The following is an 18,510-nucleotide window of genomic DNA, read 5'->3' as shown; positions in this document are numbered from 1 at the left end:
ATTGCCTGCAGCTTGCACAGATTGACTAGTTTACTCTTGTTGACTGCCATTTACCCTGCTTGACTACAGTTTACTCTGGTTGACTGCCATTTACTCTGATTGACTACAGTTTACTCTGGTTGACTGCCATTTACTCTGGTTGACTGTCATTTACTCTGACTGATTACAGATTACTCTGGTTGACTGCCATTTACTCTGATTGACTACTGTTTGCTCTGATTGACTACAATTTGCATTACATTGATTTTTCCATTAGTAAACTTACTAATGACATACTCATAATGATGTGCCCCTCATTAGCCTTGTAACAGGCAGTGGATCATAATCTTACAACAAAACCACCGTCCAGCATCATACCTGTACAATTTGTAAGTTTAGGTAAGATGTCTGTTAATTGGTTATTAGACAGTGATTTCAGAAAGTGATAAAAATAATGAGAAAAAAGGTAATTGTTTATGAAATTGACCATACCAGTTAGGGGGAGTTAATCCCTCAATCTTTCTGGCTTCTGACAAGGCATTTCAGAAACTGAATGGAATGTGCATAGCTGCAAAAATCAATTAACTTTGGTTAAGGGGCCTGGAAATGAAATCTAAGAGCAAAACTGTTAGCCCAGCATATGGTAGTCTGTAACATATATTTATGATCGCATGGCAGGCTAAGTGCGAGACTGTTGTCTCAAGGTTGAAGATGAGTAATTGATTATCTCATAACTGGCCTGATATAATCAATATTCTTGTGCAGACAGATCTGATTTCTGGAGCCTTTTTATGGATTAGTAGTTAAAGAATGTAAATGTACATGTTTTATAGGTTCCTTGTATTCATTGATAGCCTTTGCTTCAAGAGTTGCCATATGAGCAAAGAAATGTTGATCCTCTTATCGGTAGAATTTCTAATTTAAGGCTGCTCCTCCTTTTGATTGGCATGACTAGGTAATCCAATTAGCCCAAGTGTGAAGACCTAGTCTGATTGGTTTAAATGACATTTTAGTGAGGTGTAATAGCAGCAATTAATATTGATCCTCAAACGCTGCCTGAAGAATGGCTATTTGAAAGAAGCAGTGCATATGGCCTTAGTGTATAATGTAATATAGAATGGTCCTCTCTTTGAAGAGGTGAACAGCTAACTAACCAGCAGAAATGATGCTAGCTGATAGACAAATGGAAATGGTAGTCGTGGTATCGATTGTTGGTATTTTCTATTAGGCACATAGAATTTAGCTGGATCCTTGAAGCTTGCTGTTCCAGTGGGTAGATTATCAGCAATGCTAAATGCCTCTTAAAGCCGTAAGAACTGAACGCCTATTGAAATTATTTATCGTAATGACAATAATATGCAATTCAGAAGGAGTGTTTTTTTCTGTAGTGTAGGAAGTTATTGAATATCAAATGAAATATCAAAAGTATGTGAGGACATATTGTACACTATGGATATACGCTTATTGTATGCATTTAAGGTTTGACAATCTGAGTAATTCATCAGAAGTCTAAAGAACTAGGGAGAATAGGGTGACACAGTTGTCAGACATAATGCAACTGACAGGATATAGTGATTCTGGGTTTGGATCCCAAATGATGCTTTGGTTTCCAGCACTGTGTTTATGATCATAGTTTGAATCTATGTCACTGATAGTGATACATGTCTCAATAAACACATGCTGTTAGTTTGAAAATTTAAACTGTATACAGTGGAAGCCCTCTAAACCGGCAGTTGTTAGAACCAGCAAAAATGCCAGTATAGAGGCCATGCCAGTTAAGAGAACTTTTTCCTTTTCAACTTAAGAATGATCTGTGTGTTGTAGAATATGACTCAACAGTGTGTTGATAGTAGCCATATTAATTTTTCATCATTAAAGATAACTGAAACAAAAACATAGGTGTACAGAACAGGTTCCATTTAGATTAATTACTGTTCAAACAATCACTTGGGTGGTCTTGTTGTGCCGAAATGCAGAATAGACTCACGCCGGATTAGAGGGCATGTAAATGATCTTAAATTAACAAGGTTCTACTTGGACCAAATTTTAGTGCTGAAACTGAGAGTATGTTGCATTGGAGGGCTGCCAGTTGTTGAGAGCTTTCACTGTAGTTGTATCAAAGCCTCATACCATTAGCTGACTGGATTTTGTTGCCTGTCTGAAAATATGCAGCACCATTTTAGTTTAAGTTCATATTATTATTATCAAAAACAATTGTCAAGAATTATGGCTTGTCAGTAAGGATTACATCTGGCATTGTGGCTCCATGCTTTATCATGACCCTAGAATAATGGCTATCTCGAGTTCTAGTCAGATGAACTTTCATCTGGATGCACCAGCTGGAACCATTGTAATAACAGTTTAACTTGTTTCTTATGAGTGTGTACTTATTTTATGGTGACAAAATCTCATTATATTTTAACAACATATAATATTTGGCGAGCACAAATGGAGCTTAAGATTTTATGGATGCATCTTATGAGCATAGACATGAAACGTTAATGAAAATAATTATAAATAATTTTTTGGACTTTCTGGAATATTGAATTTGCCATTGTATAAGCCTCAGGCACTTAAAAAGTTGATAAAGAATGTGAATTAAAATCATACAAAGAAGGCTGGTGGTAATGAACAACCATAGTTTAAATGGAAAGGAAACTTCAACTATTGTCAGGGCTGTTGGCTGGGAATTAGTTTCTTCTCTGTTGTTTTCTGTTATAAACTTCTAAGACATGGGTCACACATACTGAAATAGTGTTGACAGTCATCACAATTAAGCCCCGCTCTACTCACTCTTTCACTCACTCACTCACTCGGTTATTTTGTTTGTACAGTTACTCTTGTGTAACTTTCAAGGCCATGTTCATGAAAATTCTAATTTTTTGACAAATGTTTGCCCACAGACCACAAACATATTCTTTCACAAAAACATAATAAAAACATTTTTCAAACATGATACGAACATTCTTGCCTAATTTCACTCTCAACAGAAAAGATCCCCTAACATAACACTCACTCACTCACTCACTCACTCACTCACTCACTCACTCACTCACTCACTCACTCACTCACTCACTCACTCACTCACTCACTCACTGTTTAATGCACAAAATGTGTAGCATACATGAGGAAATTACTGAGATGCTAAATACACTTTTTTGTGTTTGTGGTGGCTTCTTATAAGGATCCAATACAGACTAGGCCTGAAATTGATCAAAAGCCACCATCTAGGACGCGATGCTATGGCAAATATGATACATTCTATCAGTGTAGTGTTATGATATTAGCGTTTGAAGGAAAAGAGCCATTCTTGAGGGACCTATTACAATACAAACTCACTAGGTTACTTACATCAAAGAGTCTATGATTTGCTGGGCGGAATGAACAAGTGGTCATACAGAAACAGTCATTCTTGGGGGACCAAAGGATGTGATCAGCAGGTATGGTTCTGTATACAGCTGTAATGTGTGAGGCAACTTTTAATTGGTGTTAATGGGGCCGAAGACCTAGGGTTGATTCCCCACATAGGTACAATGTGTGAAGCCCATTTTCTGGTGTCCCCCACCATGATATTGCTGGAATATTGCTAAAAAGCGGAGTAAAATTAAACTCACTCACTCACTAACTGGTGTTAAGAGAATTAACAATCTTCAAGAAAGTAACAGATGACATCTTCGAGCGACAAATGATATTAGTGGAAATTATGGACAATCGCCTTAAAACATTCCCAGGACAGATAATCCATGAAACTGAAATTTGAATAGATGTATGTTGTCTGTTATTCTTTTTAGAAAAACAATTATGTAAAATGTCCAAATGGCTGCGAAATGGTTTTTTTCAATTATTGGTGTAACACAAGTTATTGTGATAGTCCACATTGGAGATCATATTGTTCCAGTCTCAGCAGTGCCCAAACACGAGATGCTCTTTTTCACAGAAACTCATGAAGGTCAGGGTTAGAATTGATCTTCAGTAACTCATGCTTGTAATAAGAGGCGACTAATGGGATCGGGTGGTCAGACTCGCTTACTTGGATGACCCATATAACTGACTCCCTTTTCCTCAGATTGATGCTCATGTTGTTAATCACTGGATTGTCAAGTCCAGAACTGATTATTTACATAACACTGCCACATAGCTGGAATATTGCAGAGGGCAGTGTAAAACTAATATAAACTAACTCACTCATTCATTGACTCTCAGTCACTCACTCACCCAGTTTTCCACAGACCTATCAACTCTGAGAATGGCCAGCTAATATCCAAATGTAACTACACTGGTTGTCCATCAACTTCCATACTAAGATACACTTACATGATTCACAGAACTCTTTTATTATCTAATATGTACTTACATTGATTTTGTGCCTTAAACATGAAGCTGAGGTGTATGAGTTCAATATATTTCACGAATACCAGTGGTATGACAACATATCCCAGCAATCAATGACTTTCAGTCTTCAAACGGAGTCAGTAGATATTCTAATCAAAAGTTAAGTCGCATCAATAACACTGAAAGCTCTTTAAGTAGACAAATCAGAACTACATCGGCACTGTGACCAGGAAGCATTTCTGTACCGTTTGTGATGGTGATTGGACAGAGTTTTCATGATAAATCACCATGTTGTTGAATTGATCAAGTAGGGGTTGACAGTTAATTTACCTAAGAGTAAGATAATGTAGAGGAAGTTCCAGGCTCATGTTATTGACATGCTTGGCCATGATGGATGGTGCTGAAGCATAGTTCCCCGATTAAAATGCTGTTTTTTGCCAGCGCAAGTGGAAACGTAAGTGCGAAAGAGGACAGATACGGCCTCTTTGGAAAGCGAAGCCAATATTCTTGAGTCAAATTCACTCAGGTTGAAAAAGTTTACTTTTTGTAACAAGATTAATTTCTTGTCAAGTGTTGTGTGCTCATATGGTAGAATGTGTCGCATGCTGCCATCTTGAGATCTGGTTATTGTGAAGCCAGGTGTGAAGCCTCGTCAGGCGTAAATAAAACTTCTGAGAGCTTTTAATTCCTTAGAATGAAATTGCTGTTTTTGAGCTGAAGTGATTTTTATGACACCTCTTCGTTTGTTCTTTGTATGGCAGTAATGGAGTGTTTAGTTAAAGAACAAAACGGAACGACCTGTTTATTGGCAGTGTTGTTTAGAGGCAGTGTTTAAAAAAAACCATGAAAACATCTGGCGTAGCTTGGTTCAATCAACATTAAATAGTAATTTCATAGTTTTAGGTATTTTTGTTATTTTTGTAAAATTTTGCTCTTTCGAAGTGGTACATATTGTGACTTTTGACTTGATTATGCTAATATGGTTTGTTTGGAAAGCTGAAAATTCTTAAAAAGACAATAGTTCAGAAACTCAGTGTAATACAGTAAACCTTGGATTTAGAGTTTATATTTAGAGGAGGGTTTTTTTTCATATTTTGGTAAAAATCCCTAGATTATTTTTTCTACACTTAGATTATAGTGGCACATATCTTTCTAAACATTTAAGAGCATTGCCATATTGCTTAGATTAGTATCAAATACAACATTATAGAACAAACCAACCAAAAACAAAACATGTTTGACAAACGTATGTAATTTGAACATTCAGTGAAGGGGACTTGATATGTGATGTGATTGAATTGTGTTTTAGTAGGACATGATTCATCATAGCCAGTCAGAACCCTTGTACTTTGCTGTGACCAGATAATACCATTTGGCTCACCTGGTACCACATTAAGCAATGAAAGACCAATATGTCACACTGTTTTTTAACTGATGCCATCACTCAGTCTTATTTGGCAATTTTCACTCAGAGTCATTTCCTTGTGCAGCAAAGTCCACAAGAACCCAGAGTCAATAATAATTTTCTTTTTTTTTTCATTGCTTTTCAATTATTACCGAAGGACGATCATGACTGACATTGCAATGTTGACCATAAAACTTCAATTTTAAAAGCTGATTGCAGTCCTGCCAATCACTCCTACAAGGGCAGACCGTCAGCCCTGTAGCTTCCAGGGAGCAAATGTCCGTCTTGGCAGCCATTTTTGTATTTTCTGCAATTTCAAGTTACCGTGGTAATTGCTTGTCAGTTGTACAAAACCATGTGCCTTCAACCTCCATGTCCCAGCTACTCTGCCTTGAGGTTGTACAAGACCAGTCTGCCACAGGCCTGTTCATAATAGTAGATGTGTTTGGATCCTGGCTGCCTTGATATTAAAGGTTGGAGATGGATTCAGAATCAGCTTTCCTGCATATTTTTGTTTTTGAAGTATATTTTTGAAAGTAGTAGACGAAAATCAAATGTAACCACCCGTTCTTGTTTATTCCAGGTTAGAATTAGGGCTGTGGCGATTACCTAGACCTTCGTTCAGTTCAGTGTTTGATTTTGGACCCTCTATTCAATCATGTTCGATTCAGTTCTTCATACAAGTGCAAACATCAGATTTCATTTATCTCCAAGAGTCAAGTTTTTTAGCATGAAATCCATTGTGAACTTTGTGATGTCTACTAACAGCAGTTCTGATTGGATAATTAGCCTTGGGTCAGCCAATCACATTTCACCTTATTCCAGCTCTCAAATCTGCTCAAGTTGGAGTCAAACTTAATTATATAATAATTAAACTAGGTTCAGAGAGGTTCAGTAGGAAAGCTCATTTGGAAGTTTCTGCAGGAAGGTTCAGCTAGAAGCTTCAGGCCATGTTTCATTGGTTAGCGTCTCCAATAAGGTTAAAGGGAAAGTGTACACGAAAAAGATCACTTTTTTTCTCATGTGAACCAACATGGAATTTTTTCATTTTTAAACTTGCAACTTGCACCTCTCTCTCATGCTTCAACGCTCAGTGTAAAGAATGAGAACTTTCCCTGTAGTCCATTATGTTCCCCAGACTCTTCTCTTGTCCATTATGTTCCCCAGACTGCTCTCCTTATAGGACAGGTCCCTAGTCCCATACTGTGTATGCAGCATGCTCCCCTATCTACCCACATGACTACCTCAGACTGATTTTGCTTCTCCTTATCACACAACAGACTGGACATGTTGTGGTTTTGTCATAGAGTTGAGTTGCTTTTATATTATGGGAAAATCAGATCCTCCAAATAGAAAGTGTAAGCTTTGCACTCAGTGTAATTCAATATTTTCAACTTAATGCCTCTTATGCGCAGAAGAGTAGAGACTTGTCAACCATTACCTTGCCACCATGACAGCATTCTACAGTTGTCTAGGTCACTGGATGATGCATTTAAGAAATTGAAACACATTGAGGATGGTTTGTCTCCACTTGAGTTTATGCCCTCCATCGGCTACGGTCATGGGCTTTCTGTGTTGGCTTCATCTCCTGGGTTGATGAGGATATTTCTACCTCGTGTGGCAATGTGCCCCATCACCTTTCTTTGTGTAAGACAGGAAATTGGCACATATGGATTTGACTGTTCATCGTATACTACCATTTATCAACTGTGCTATTTCGGCAGTGGACGCTGTTGCTGCTGCTGTTGACCATTTCTGTACTGACGAAGATGCTTATATTATGGGATGCATATCATTGGTGCTAGACCAGTTCTAGACCCACACAATCAACACATCAAATGTGTGGGTCAATGCTCATGGGAGAAACGGTGTGAGAAATGCACCGAGTTATCTGCTGAGGATTTCAAGGCTTATAAATGGGTCTGTGCTTGAGAATTGCAGACAGGGCTAGGAACACCCCTGTTAACCAAGGCCCCACCTCGACCATGAAACCATGCCTGGAGCATCCCACCATTGTTTGAAACTAGGCGGAGGAGATTCTGGACGCATCATCGGATTCATATCACTCAGAAGATGTACAGAAACTGTTTGGGATGCTTCCTTCACTTGGTTCAACATCTCAGGGTTGTTGTGGTTGATAAACCTCTAGTGTCTACAACATCTCCTGACTTGCTGTCTACACTCTTGGTTTCTAGGGCCTCTGGTTTGTCTCAGACAGTGACTACAGTCGCTTTTGTTCACCAAGATGCATCACCTGCATTACTGAAAGATTCCATTCATCCAAGTGATTCTAGATGATCCTGTTCGATTCATTGATCTATCTCATTGGAACATTCCAGTTCTAATCGTTTGAGATCACCTCATGGGTTTGTCTCGAATCCATCTTGTAGATTGGTGGAACGGTTGTACTCACGCCAACAGAGTGGTTGTTCATCTGTTTCTATTGATCTGCTGAATCACGTATGGATTCACATGGTCATGGTATCACACTTACAGAAACAATGATATATTGTGTTGAATTGTGGAAATAATTGGAGTACACCTATATATATTTAACTGTCTCTTGATACGATGACCTTCAAATACATGTTCTAAAATGTATGAGCAGGTGTATGCAAGTAGTAGGTGAACAGATCACTCACAGCATGAGAAATGACACAATGTAAAATCTGAGATGGGATTTTGGTGGATTTCACTGAGGCACTTAGTTTTGGTGACAAAGACCATTTGCCATTTCATTTTGAACTGTATGAGGAACTGAAGGATTCATGCAAGATAGATGGTTTTGAATTATAGTTGAGATGTAATTTGCAAAACATAACGGACATACCTGTGACGTGATTTTTGTAAACACACTGACAGAAAGTTCACTTCGATTTTCATGTAGTTTCCCAAGCATTCTGAGCGATTCTCTGTTCATAGACGATATTCCAAGATCATCATTGGTGGATCGGACAAACAAAACAAGGGCCAGTGATCACAATGACACAGTTTGGGGGTTTTTTTGGGTTTTTTTTTTTCATTTTTTTTTCCTTCATTTATTTTTGTTGGTTTTCTTCTTTATTTTTTAATCAATTCTCCCTGTGAAATTGACATTTTGATTAAAACATACTATGAATTACGAAAGCTGCTGTGTATGGTGATTTAGTGTTAAGACTGACTAGAATTACAAGCCATGTAATTATCACTAAATTTGCCATGCAATGAGCGGATGATATGATAGAAACTCGAATTTCAAACAGAATTCAAAACTGCGAATTGCATCTTGGAATGTATTTCGATATGGTTTAGACATCAAAGTGATGGTTGAAGAAGCATATATTGTACGATTTATGTAGCAGTCTACCAAATGTCGAATGCCTTCATATTCACCGAAGACAAGCTAGATGTAATGCATGTATACATTTGATATTTGGTTGGAAAGAGAGAGACTCAGGCTGAATATTACTATTTCGTTACATGGTAACACTTTTTGTACAACATAACAGCTGACAGCAGGGCAACAGGTGGATTAAACCAGTAGCCTGGGCACCCATAAACGAGAACCACACATATACCTACACCATGTGAATGGGTCTAATAAAGTGTTACAAGTCATTTGTTTTTCATTTGGGCACCAATGGCATCATTTCCATGTGAAGTAAGCCATCGTGTGTTCATTGTGGACAGAGAACTCTCAGTTAATGTAAAAACTTTGAATCGATTTAGTGCAAAAACTCTGAAATCTGTTTTGTTTTGGCTGTAAACCTACTTGATAAACATTTATTATGATGTAAAAGTTGAAGGCAAAAAGGTTAATTTTCATGTAAACTTGCCCTTTAGGGGGAATAGTTCTGGAGGAAGTTTCATTAGAAGTGTTCAAGGTGAGTTTCAGCTGGAGGGTTAAAGGGAGGGGTTCATTTGAAAGTTTCGACAGAAAGGTTCAGGGTGGATGTTTCATCAGGAACACTCAGTCGTAAGGTTCATTGGAGGTTTGTGCTGGAAGGTTGACCAGGAAGGTGAACAGGGAATTTTCAGCGGAAAGAATTGCTAATAGAAATGAGCAGCCTTGGTGATACTTTGGATTTTCGTCATGTGAATTGAGTTGATTCTGATCAATATGCAGTCCCCTGTCAGAGATGAGGCAAAACATGCATCACTTCAGGCCAGTTTTAATTGGCGCCCTCCTCTGTAACATGCTGCTGACTGTAATGACGGATCCCACATCCAGCATATTGGTCTTGATTGATTGCTGATAAGTGATCTGAATTAGATTTTAAATTAATTATTTTTTCAACTTTGTAGTGTCTGTGAGATGAATTCAGTGTGGTCTGTTAAAGAAGTTGTGAGACTTTTCTAAATGCATTGCAAGTTTTCTGTGATTGGATGAAAATCTTGTAGCAGACTGGGAAAAGGGTTTGAATGATTCTTTTTTTTATTTCTACTTATTTGTCTTGTGTGGGATATTTAAAAATAAATTAGCCTTATATATAGGAACTGTGCCTTTGTTTGTTTTTAGTCTCTGCGGGTGCTGATTAAGGAACTGAGCATTCTCCTGTGTAAGCAAGATCTTATACAGCTCTTGTAGTGAGTTCCATTGATGCACTTTGTATCAAATGTTTGCACATAAACATGATAGCGATGTTTCTAAGAAAGCATTCAGTGGTTGAAATTCATTAATAGAGGAAGCATTCTGCCATAGCTCCGAGTTTCCACATTTGGAATTCTATAAGACATCTGCTAAAAGTTATTTCTATTGATTATCTGTCAGTAATATTTTAACTACCTCTTTTGTTGCTATTATATATTTTTCTGATGTCCATAAATTTTCTCTAAGTTTATTTTGAATATGAGGTATCTGTGCTTCGGGTTGAAATAGCTGTATTTAAGTATCTGTGGTATTATACAACCTGCCACTTTCTTAGCTAAGCCCTATTCTAAGGTTTATAAGTTGCATTGAAAGTGAGTCATATGGCAAATAGCATCCCGACATGCAGACGTCATGCCAGTAGGTGGCATGATCAATCCTTCCCCGGAGAATGCTTTTTGGCAAAAGTAGGCAATTTGTATAAATTCTAAAGAAATAGATTCATGAAATAACAATGATGGCAATGAACTTGTTCAAGATGTTCTTGTTCATATAGATTGGCATGCTTTTGTTGATGCTACCAAAATCCATTTTTCAAATTCTTAAACAAATGGATGCCCAAATTAATAGGATGCATGCTCATCAAAAGGAGGACTTTGGTCACACGTATATGTGAATATTCAAGAATATCTTCTTGCTGTATTCTTGAATAGTAAATGTTACATATTATAAAGGACATTATTTTGCTTTACATTTGGTCCAGTGGAAAATGATTTCTCCTTAAAGATGAGATAGTGGGATAGTCCAGTGGCTAAGGCAATCGCTTGTCATGTGAAGACCCAGGCTCGATTTCCCACATGGGCAAAGTATGTCCCGAAGTGATATTGCTGGTACATTACTAAAAATGCTGTGAAACAAAACTCACTTTCTCACCAAAAGGTAATACCCAAGGAAAATGTTTTGACTGATCAACCCTATGTTTATCCATATGTACTGTATAACATGCAGTAACATCCTCAAGCATAGACTACACACAGGGACTGAATGATATTATGATTTATTCTTTAAAAAAATATATATAAAGTATCACCAGCTCTTTACCAGATTTACAAACAGACCTGGGATACAAATGTGCTGGCTTGTAGTCAGGATAATACAAGCATCTAGTGCCTTGCTGTCTGTCATTTCAGATAGTAGTCCCAAATTTGGTATATGTTCTTCAGTCCAATTAAATTTGACAGTATAAGGTCTTATCAAGTCCAACATCTGATGGAAATATCAGGCAAAGTCTCATCTTTCAACCTGTAGGCTGAAATATTTTGGCACAGACTAAAATATAATCATACAGCATTTTGTGCATGCTTTAGGATCTGGATTTGGTGCACATTTTGAATACCCATATTGTTTAACTGTTGAATTTGTCACTAGACAAAACACAGACAGGGAACATTAAACAGGGTTGTTTATTTATTCTGATTATGTCTACACATGATGTTCATAAATGTTTGTGGGGTTTTTTTTGAGAATTTGATAGTACTCACAATCCCTGACAGTATGAAATAATGCAGATGTTTTAGGACATAATTAAGCTGTATGAAATGTCATTAAATAGTCACAGAACAATCATGAGACCTGTTGTTTCACTTGAAGAATAGAGCTTCTAAATACATCTTCACTCTCAGAAAACGCCCAGTGTTTACACTTTGTTTTTCTTAAAGAATCCCTCATGAATTGAATACTCGGAAAGACAGACATTCATGGTGTATGTGCATCATCGATCTCAGAATCCATACTTCAATGAAATCTGTTTCTTTGCTGCTATCAGCAGCCTAATCGTGTCATGTCTAATGATTCCTTGTCAAAGTTGCTTCACTGTCTGTTATTGTTAACCTGTCAAGAAGTCAGCCTGTTTGAGACAATCTCGTATCACATAACGTGAAAATAGGAGCCATGTTGATGTTTCTGAGTTTTTGCTTTCTCCTGCCATCAGGATCGTGTCAAAGGAAGGGATCTTGCATGCATGCACCTGACAAATAGTTGTGTATGATGCCATTGTTGTATTGCACTTCCCATAAGTTTTTTCTTTTTTTTCTTTTTTTTTTTGTGACGAGCATTGCCCGGAAATTTCTCCATCCCTGTTGTCAGTTATCCTTGAAGCAGGGACTAGATGCTGTAGGGCCTCTGCAGGCTCATGGTGAATCCATTACCACGTTTGTCTAGTCAATAGGGGACATAGCTCGACAGGGCTAGGATGTGTTGTTTAACAGGAGGTGAAACAAAAGGCAATGTCAGCGGTAGGGCGGAGTTATGACTGATTGATTAGAACAATACACTCACCCTGTTTTTACTGCATCCTTTTCTGCAGAAAGGACTTTTTAAAACTTCAACAATTTAAGCTGAATGAGTTTAAAGGGTTTCAGAAATTTTGGCAAGAATTTTATTGTTTTGGGGTGGTACCAGAATGAGTGATAATTGTGTCTGTGTTGTGCTGTATTCTTCTAGAGGGAACAAACATGAATTGTTTTGACATCTTGGCCTCTCCTTTTTTAGCTAAAAAATGTTGTTTTTCTCTATTTTTGTTTTAGGAATTGTTGTACACTTGACACATTATGCAGGGTGTTATTTTTAAGGAAGAAATTCTAATATGGCATGTATTTATTGAATTTTGCAAACAGATTTGACAGTTCTGGCATCTTCTAGGAGTATTTTCGAGGTTTGCATAAGATCAATTTTCAGACAGATCATTATTGTAATGTTTTCCACAGTTCTGTTTACAAATGACCAGGTTGTCATCGCCTAATGTTGTTCTCCCAGGAGGGTGTCACTGGGTTGAAAAGTTAGGTCTGATAGCTTGGAGACATATCCCCTCCTTCCCACTAAAGTTATTGATGTTGACGTTTTTGATAAACAAATGTTGTACATGTTTTGAACAACATTGCGACAATAAGAGCAGTAACAGAGATTTTTGAAAAGTCATTAACTGTCTCATATGTCATCTGATTTTACCTACATTGGTGATGCTGTTCATTTTCAGAACAAGCTGATTATGGTTAGACCTTTAACCCATAGCATGAACTGTACATCCCTAGTTGCATGGTTGATACTGTCAGGTGACAATCATGGAGAGCAGCTTGAATGTTTGTGTCCATTGATTTGTTGTTTGTTGTTCAACATCGCACTCAGCAATGTTCCAGCTATATGTGTTTGTAAGTGCAGTTGAACCCCAATGTCTCGAAATCTGTTCTCAGTTGTGTCGAACTCATCTGTTGGTGCCTGCTCTTTTCCTTACATTCATCATTATTTTTACCCTGATGTCTCGAACTAGATATGTCAGATTACCAGTTGTGTTGAACTCATTTTAGGGTACCCAAAAGTACAAATGAACCCTTTTGTCTCAAACTGCCAAAGTTTGCCCGACAAGTTCAACATTGTAATTGCATCAAGATCAGACAATCCAGTGATTATCATCATACTGTTGAATCACACTGTGGAGATACCATGTTTTGTGTCAACTAATTCAATGAGCCTTGCCTCCCAATCCCAATAGTCACCTCTTACAACAAGCATGGGTTTCTGTAGATGAATTCAAACCTTCACAGGTGTTGTGTCTTTGGATCCATACATAGTTTTGTAAAAAAATCTTGTCCAACTCTACGAACCTCCATCCCAAGAACCACCACTGGATTTCAACAATGGAAGGAGGCTGTTGTTATGTGTAACCAGGGTGACTGTGTTCTATTATCTGTAAATTATAGACATTGCTAGAGAATTCCTGGCACATATTTTCCTTGTTCTGCTTCATTTGGTTTCAATTTTACCTGCATCAGTGTTTTTTCTGCTTTCAGTTGGAGGTGATACAGAAGCAACTGGATGGCTTGAGCTGAACATTGCAAACACACAGACATGGGTCATGTGACAGGCACAGACAGCAATATCGGTATTTATCACTCGCGTCCCAATGTTGCAGTCTGCTGCCACTGATGGACGTGCAATAAGTTACTCCTGCGATATTGGAATTGGACAAGCTGGGCGGAAAATTGTCACCAACTGATTTAAGTGGCAGCTCAAGTCATGGATATTTTCTTATTGCAGAGGCTAGATTATGTTTTTCCAAGTTATTAACAAAAAGTGTGATTGAGTTTGGGAGAAAATATATTAATGAAATACTCCTATTGATTCCATTAGTAATGTGATAGAATTACAGAACTGGATTGTTTTGTAGGGATGGTACACATTGACCTTCCTAGATGCAGTGTACCAGTGCTGATAAGTATAGTCGAGTATCGAGTAGTCATGCCACAGTCATATAGTTCCATAGTTACATTGGGGGTAGCCATCTTATAGTCCTATAAGACCAGTATCCAGAGTCACAGTCATATGCCTTCACTGTTGTACAGTGGATTGGGTTTGTCACTGTCATATGGGTCCATCGTTACCCACTGGGTTAGGTTTGTCAGTCATATGGGACGAGTGTTCTACAGTGGGTCAGCTTTAGAGAAGCAGTGTGGTACAGTGGAGTAACTACCGGTATATAACTGTTATATGGCTACGGGGTTATACAATGTGTGAAGTTTGTCAGTCATATGGGACCAGTGTTCTACAGTGGGTCAGCTTTAGAGAAGCAGTGTGGTACAGTGGAGTAACTACCGGTATATGACTGTTATATGGCTACCGGGTTATACAATGTGTGAAGTTTGTCAGTCACATGGGACCAGTGTTCTACCAGCCTTAGAGGAACAGCTTTGTACAATGGAGCTACTACTTTTTAATAACTGTCATATGGGTTCGGTGTTATACAATGGGAGACGTTTTTCACAATCACATGGGACATGTATTAGCTATATCACAGTCTTATAGTTAAAGGGTTACATGTAGGGTAGGTAAGATCAGTGATACTGGGTTGGGGGTTCATGAAACCCTAACCAGATAGGCTGAGATGGTGGGGATCTCATGTCCTTGCTTGGTCGTGTAGCTGAATGTTATGACTGCTGCAAGTGGATTAGAGTCGTAAGGAATGTGAAAATGCCTTGGTGTTGACAGATGGATAAATAGACAAGAGAATATTTCTTTGTAATAAAGTAGAATACTTAACGAGCTAAAGTATGTGTGAACTTGGTTGATGTGTGAATGTTGATTTTAACTTTTTGGCAGAGATTGTTCCGGTTGTCATGGAGACCAAGCATCACACTGAGTCTACTTCTTTGATAATTAATTCAAGAAGGTAGGAAGTACTGTGTTCTTAAGATGTATCAAAAAGTGTGTAGTTAGTTATGCTGTGATGTTATGAGATGTTATGGGATGAATATGTTTTTGAATCTGTCAGGTAGGGTGAGATATTCGTTGAAACACCTGACCATGACAACTGAAACAAAAATGATCCAAGATTTCTGTAAATGATTATCAGTTTTCATCTTCCATATACCGACAATAAATATGACAAAATATTGATTTTCTTATCTTTTACTCAAATACCATGTGTAAGAAGGTGATGGTTCAAGTGATGTGTGGAGTTGAGACCCTTATGTGCGCCAGGATCTGCTTTTATAAGCTTAGATCCAGCAGAGACTATCTATCTGTTATATGGTCTCTGGATCCAAGAAACACTGAGATGATGGACCTTGTTTAGCAACACCATATCCATGCTTACTGGGTGTACCAATTGTCTGTCTGGATGTCTGTGTCCATCTGTCGCCTTCTCTCTTCCTCTCAGCTCATGATTACTATATTGTACAAGATACAATAATTGTATTTTAAAGCATGCCCATCATGCCCAGCTCACAGTACTATGGGGCTGCTGACACGATACAGCCTTCTTTGCCAACCATGACCATGCATTGTTAGTCAATGCATCTCACTCTTCTCTCCAACCCACGACCCACTCACTCACTCTAAGTCTCTCCCTCTCTCTTTCTCTCTCTCTTTTCTACAACCGCTGTCGTACTCACTCGCTCATCCACACACTGTCATGTCATACACAGGTGAGTCAGTAAATCCACATGAACTTGTGGGTTTTTTACACACAAACCTTCGTGATTTTTATAAAGTTCTCCATGTAACTCCCAGCCTATTTAAAGTATGTTCTAAGAACTTGTCAGGTAATTACCATACACTTTATTCAACAGTGGAAAGGGCCGGCTGATTTCAGTAATACAACCTGTCTGTATAGACAAGCCTTTTCACCAATAGTGGAGCAGTGTGTTTGCTGAACAGGCCCTCTCTCAATAGGTATGCTCCGTTTACGCCAAGTTATGGGTTAAAGGATCATGCTGTGTTTGTTTGGCTTTGAAACAGGATGAGACATATGCACAATCTTGTATATATCTACAGGGTTGTCCCAGTTTATGGTAGGACAGGGACAAGAGCTAGTTGTATGGGTCAACACTTGTGCTTGGTATTGGTGTGTTTGTTCTCAGTGTTGGCAGGAAATCTTTGATTGTCCCTCGATCAATAATTGATGGTGGATTTCATCTGTGGACAAACACTGAGATGGGGCAGAATCTTTAAACTGTTTACTTCCATAAATGCTCCTTTATCACTTAATCGAGACTGCTCTCTGGAGAGTTTACTGTTATTTATCAAAAATTGTTGTCTATTTGGACAGGACAGTGAAAATAAATGTTGAAACAGCCTGATCATGATGTGATCTTTGATTGAAAGACTCTGCATGAAATGGCCCCTTTGACCCTGATAGTTCTCCCCTTCCCCCAAGAAACCAACAAAGATGATATTTCTTATTGATATTGATTTCATTTTGTGTTAAAAATCTACATTTATTCCATTTGCTGCTTATAAAAGAAATTTGACCCAAAAAAATAAAAATAAGTTGTAGCTATGTACTGTGAATAACAAGTTGGCTGTGTTTGAATAATAATATAATGAATATGTATGTTTTCAAAATTTAATTCATTTGTACATTTGTACTTTATTTTTAAAGTGTGTATGAATTAAGACTTGATCTCATCACTACATAAATGGAATAATGCTGATACAATGAAAGCCCAACTCAACTCAATTTAACTCATGAGAAAAGAAAGAAACCGGAGTGGGCGAGGAGGGGCTGTGATGCTAGCACTAAGGTGACTAGTTTTGTCAGTGTAGGACTCATCAGATGGAGAAGCTAGTGGTGACTGGGGTTATATATATACTATTGAGGAGCCAGAGGGGTTGGCTGCTGGTGTGAGGTGGGTCAGGTGTTTTGGCCAGGGAACAATGTAAACGCTGCCTACTGCCGGTGAAGTGTGGGTGGCAGTCGGTGATTCAACACTGATTCTGGTGGTGGCCAGTGTTACTGATGGTGTGGTCGGTGTTTGGCGGTGGCTATCAGTGGGGTGCCGGTGGTTGCCGGTGGCATGCCGGTAGGGCCTAAAGTGGGCGATAAAAAGGGGTTAAAAACAGTGATGCTTTAGTGGTAGCATCAAGCTTGGCATTGTAGTTGACGATGTTGCGGCTGAATGTATGGAGTTACAGGCACAAATGTTAGAATAAACATTGGGAGTATAAGGTCTTGTAACAAGACTAGGTGTGTATACAAATTTGTAAACAAGGATATAGAATTTGTATATCGATGTCCTTCACTGGCTAGTGAGGGACCTTGGGCCCCAACATTCTGATTTGAATGTGGGGCCGGGCATAACAACATACACTGAGTTTGAGAGTATATGAAGTCATATTCAGATGGAATATAAATGGTAACCCAAATGAGGGTGAATTCAGATTACAATCTGCAACTCTGCGGGGTGAATAAATGTCCCACAGTCATAGAAGGTGCAGGTACGCACCTACTTATGAAGAGTAATGTGAGTTTGGTTCACGGGGGTGGTGAGAGTTAAAAACATAGCTGCAGAAAGCAGGTCTTGGTGCTGTGCATTCGGGTTAACTAGGCATCTGTATTCTTGAAGGATTTCGTCCAAGTTTTTCCTGATAGCGGGGTTGGTATCGGGATTCCAGTGAACTGTGTTCAGTCAGAGATATCCTAGTCACTGATCACTTATCCCCTTCCACCTCCTCAGGTCGCGGGCAAAACAGTCGAGTTCATTGACGCTCCATGTCATGATCATTCGTGCAAAGTCTGCAGAAATATCAACTCTAGCAGGTACTTTTATAGTACCCACACGGGACGGAGATACAGGACCCATGAGCACCACTGTCAAAGTCGCAATGTGGTTTACCTACTCACTTGCAACTCATGCAAGAAGCAATATGTTGGTGAAACTAAAAGAGCATTCAG

At 38.5% G+C, this 18,510-nt stretch overlaps 1 protein-coding gene across 1 annotated transcript in view; it reads left to right on the top strand.

Annotated features, from left to right (window-relative positions):
* Positions 1-15,727, top strand: part of LOC137278480 (COMM domain-containing protein 10-like) — a 28,918-nt gene extending 13,191 nt beyond the window's left edge. Inside the window, exon 8 of the mRNA XM_067810829.1 lies at positions 14,129-15,727. Within this exon, the coding sequence (XP_067666930.1) occupies positions 14,129-14,167 (39 nt within the window). The 3' untranslated portion in view covers positions 14,168-15,727. The remainder of the gene's footprint in view (positions 1-14,128) is intronic.
* The last annotated feature ends 2,783 nt before the right edge of the window (positions 15,728-18,510 follow it).

The sequence above is a fragment of the Haliotis asinina genome, chromosome 3 (assembly GCF_037392515.1).
Source record: "Haliotis asinina isolate JCU_RB_2024 chromosome 3, JCU_Hal_asi_v2, whole genome shotgun sequence".
Taxonomy (NCBI): Eukaryota; Metazoa; Mollusca; class Gastropoda; order Lepetellida; family Haliotidae; genus Haliotis; species Haliotis asinina.
Note: the sequence above shows the minus strand (reverse complement) of the source record. Positions and strands in the feature narration are given on the sequence as shown.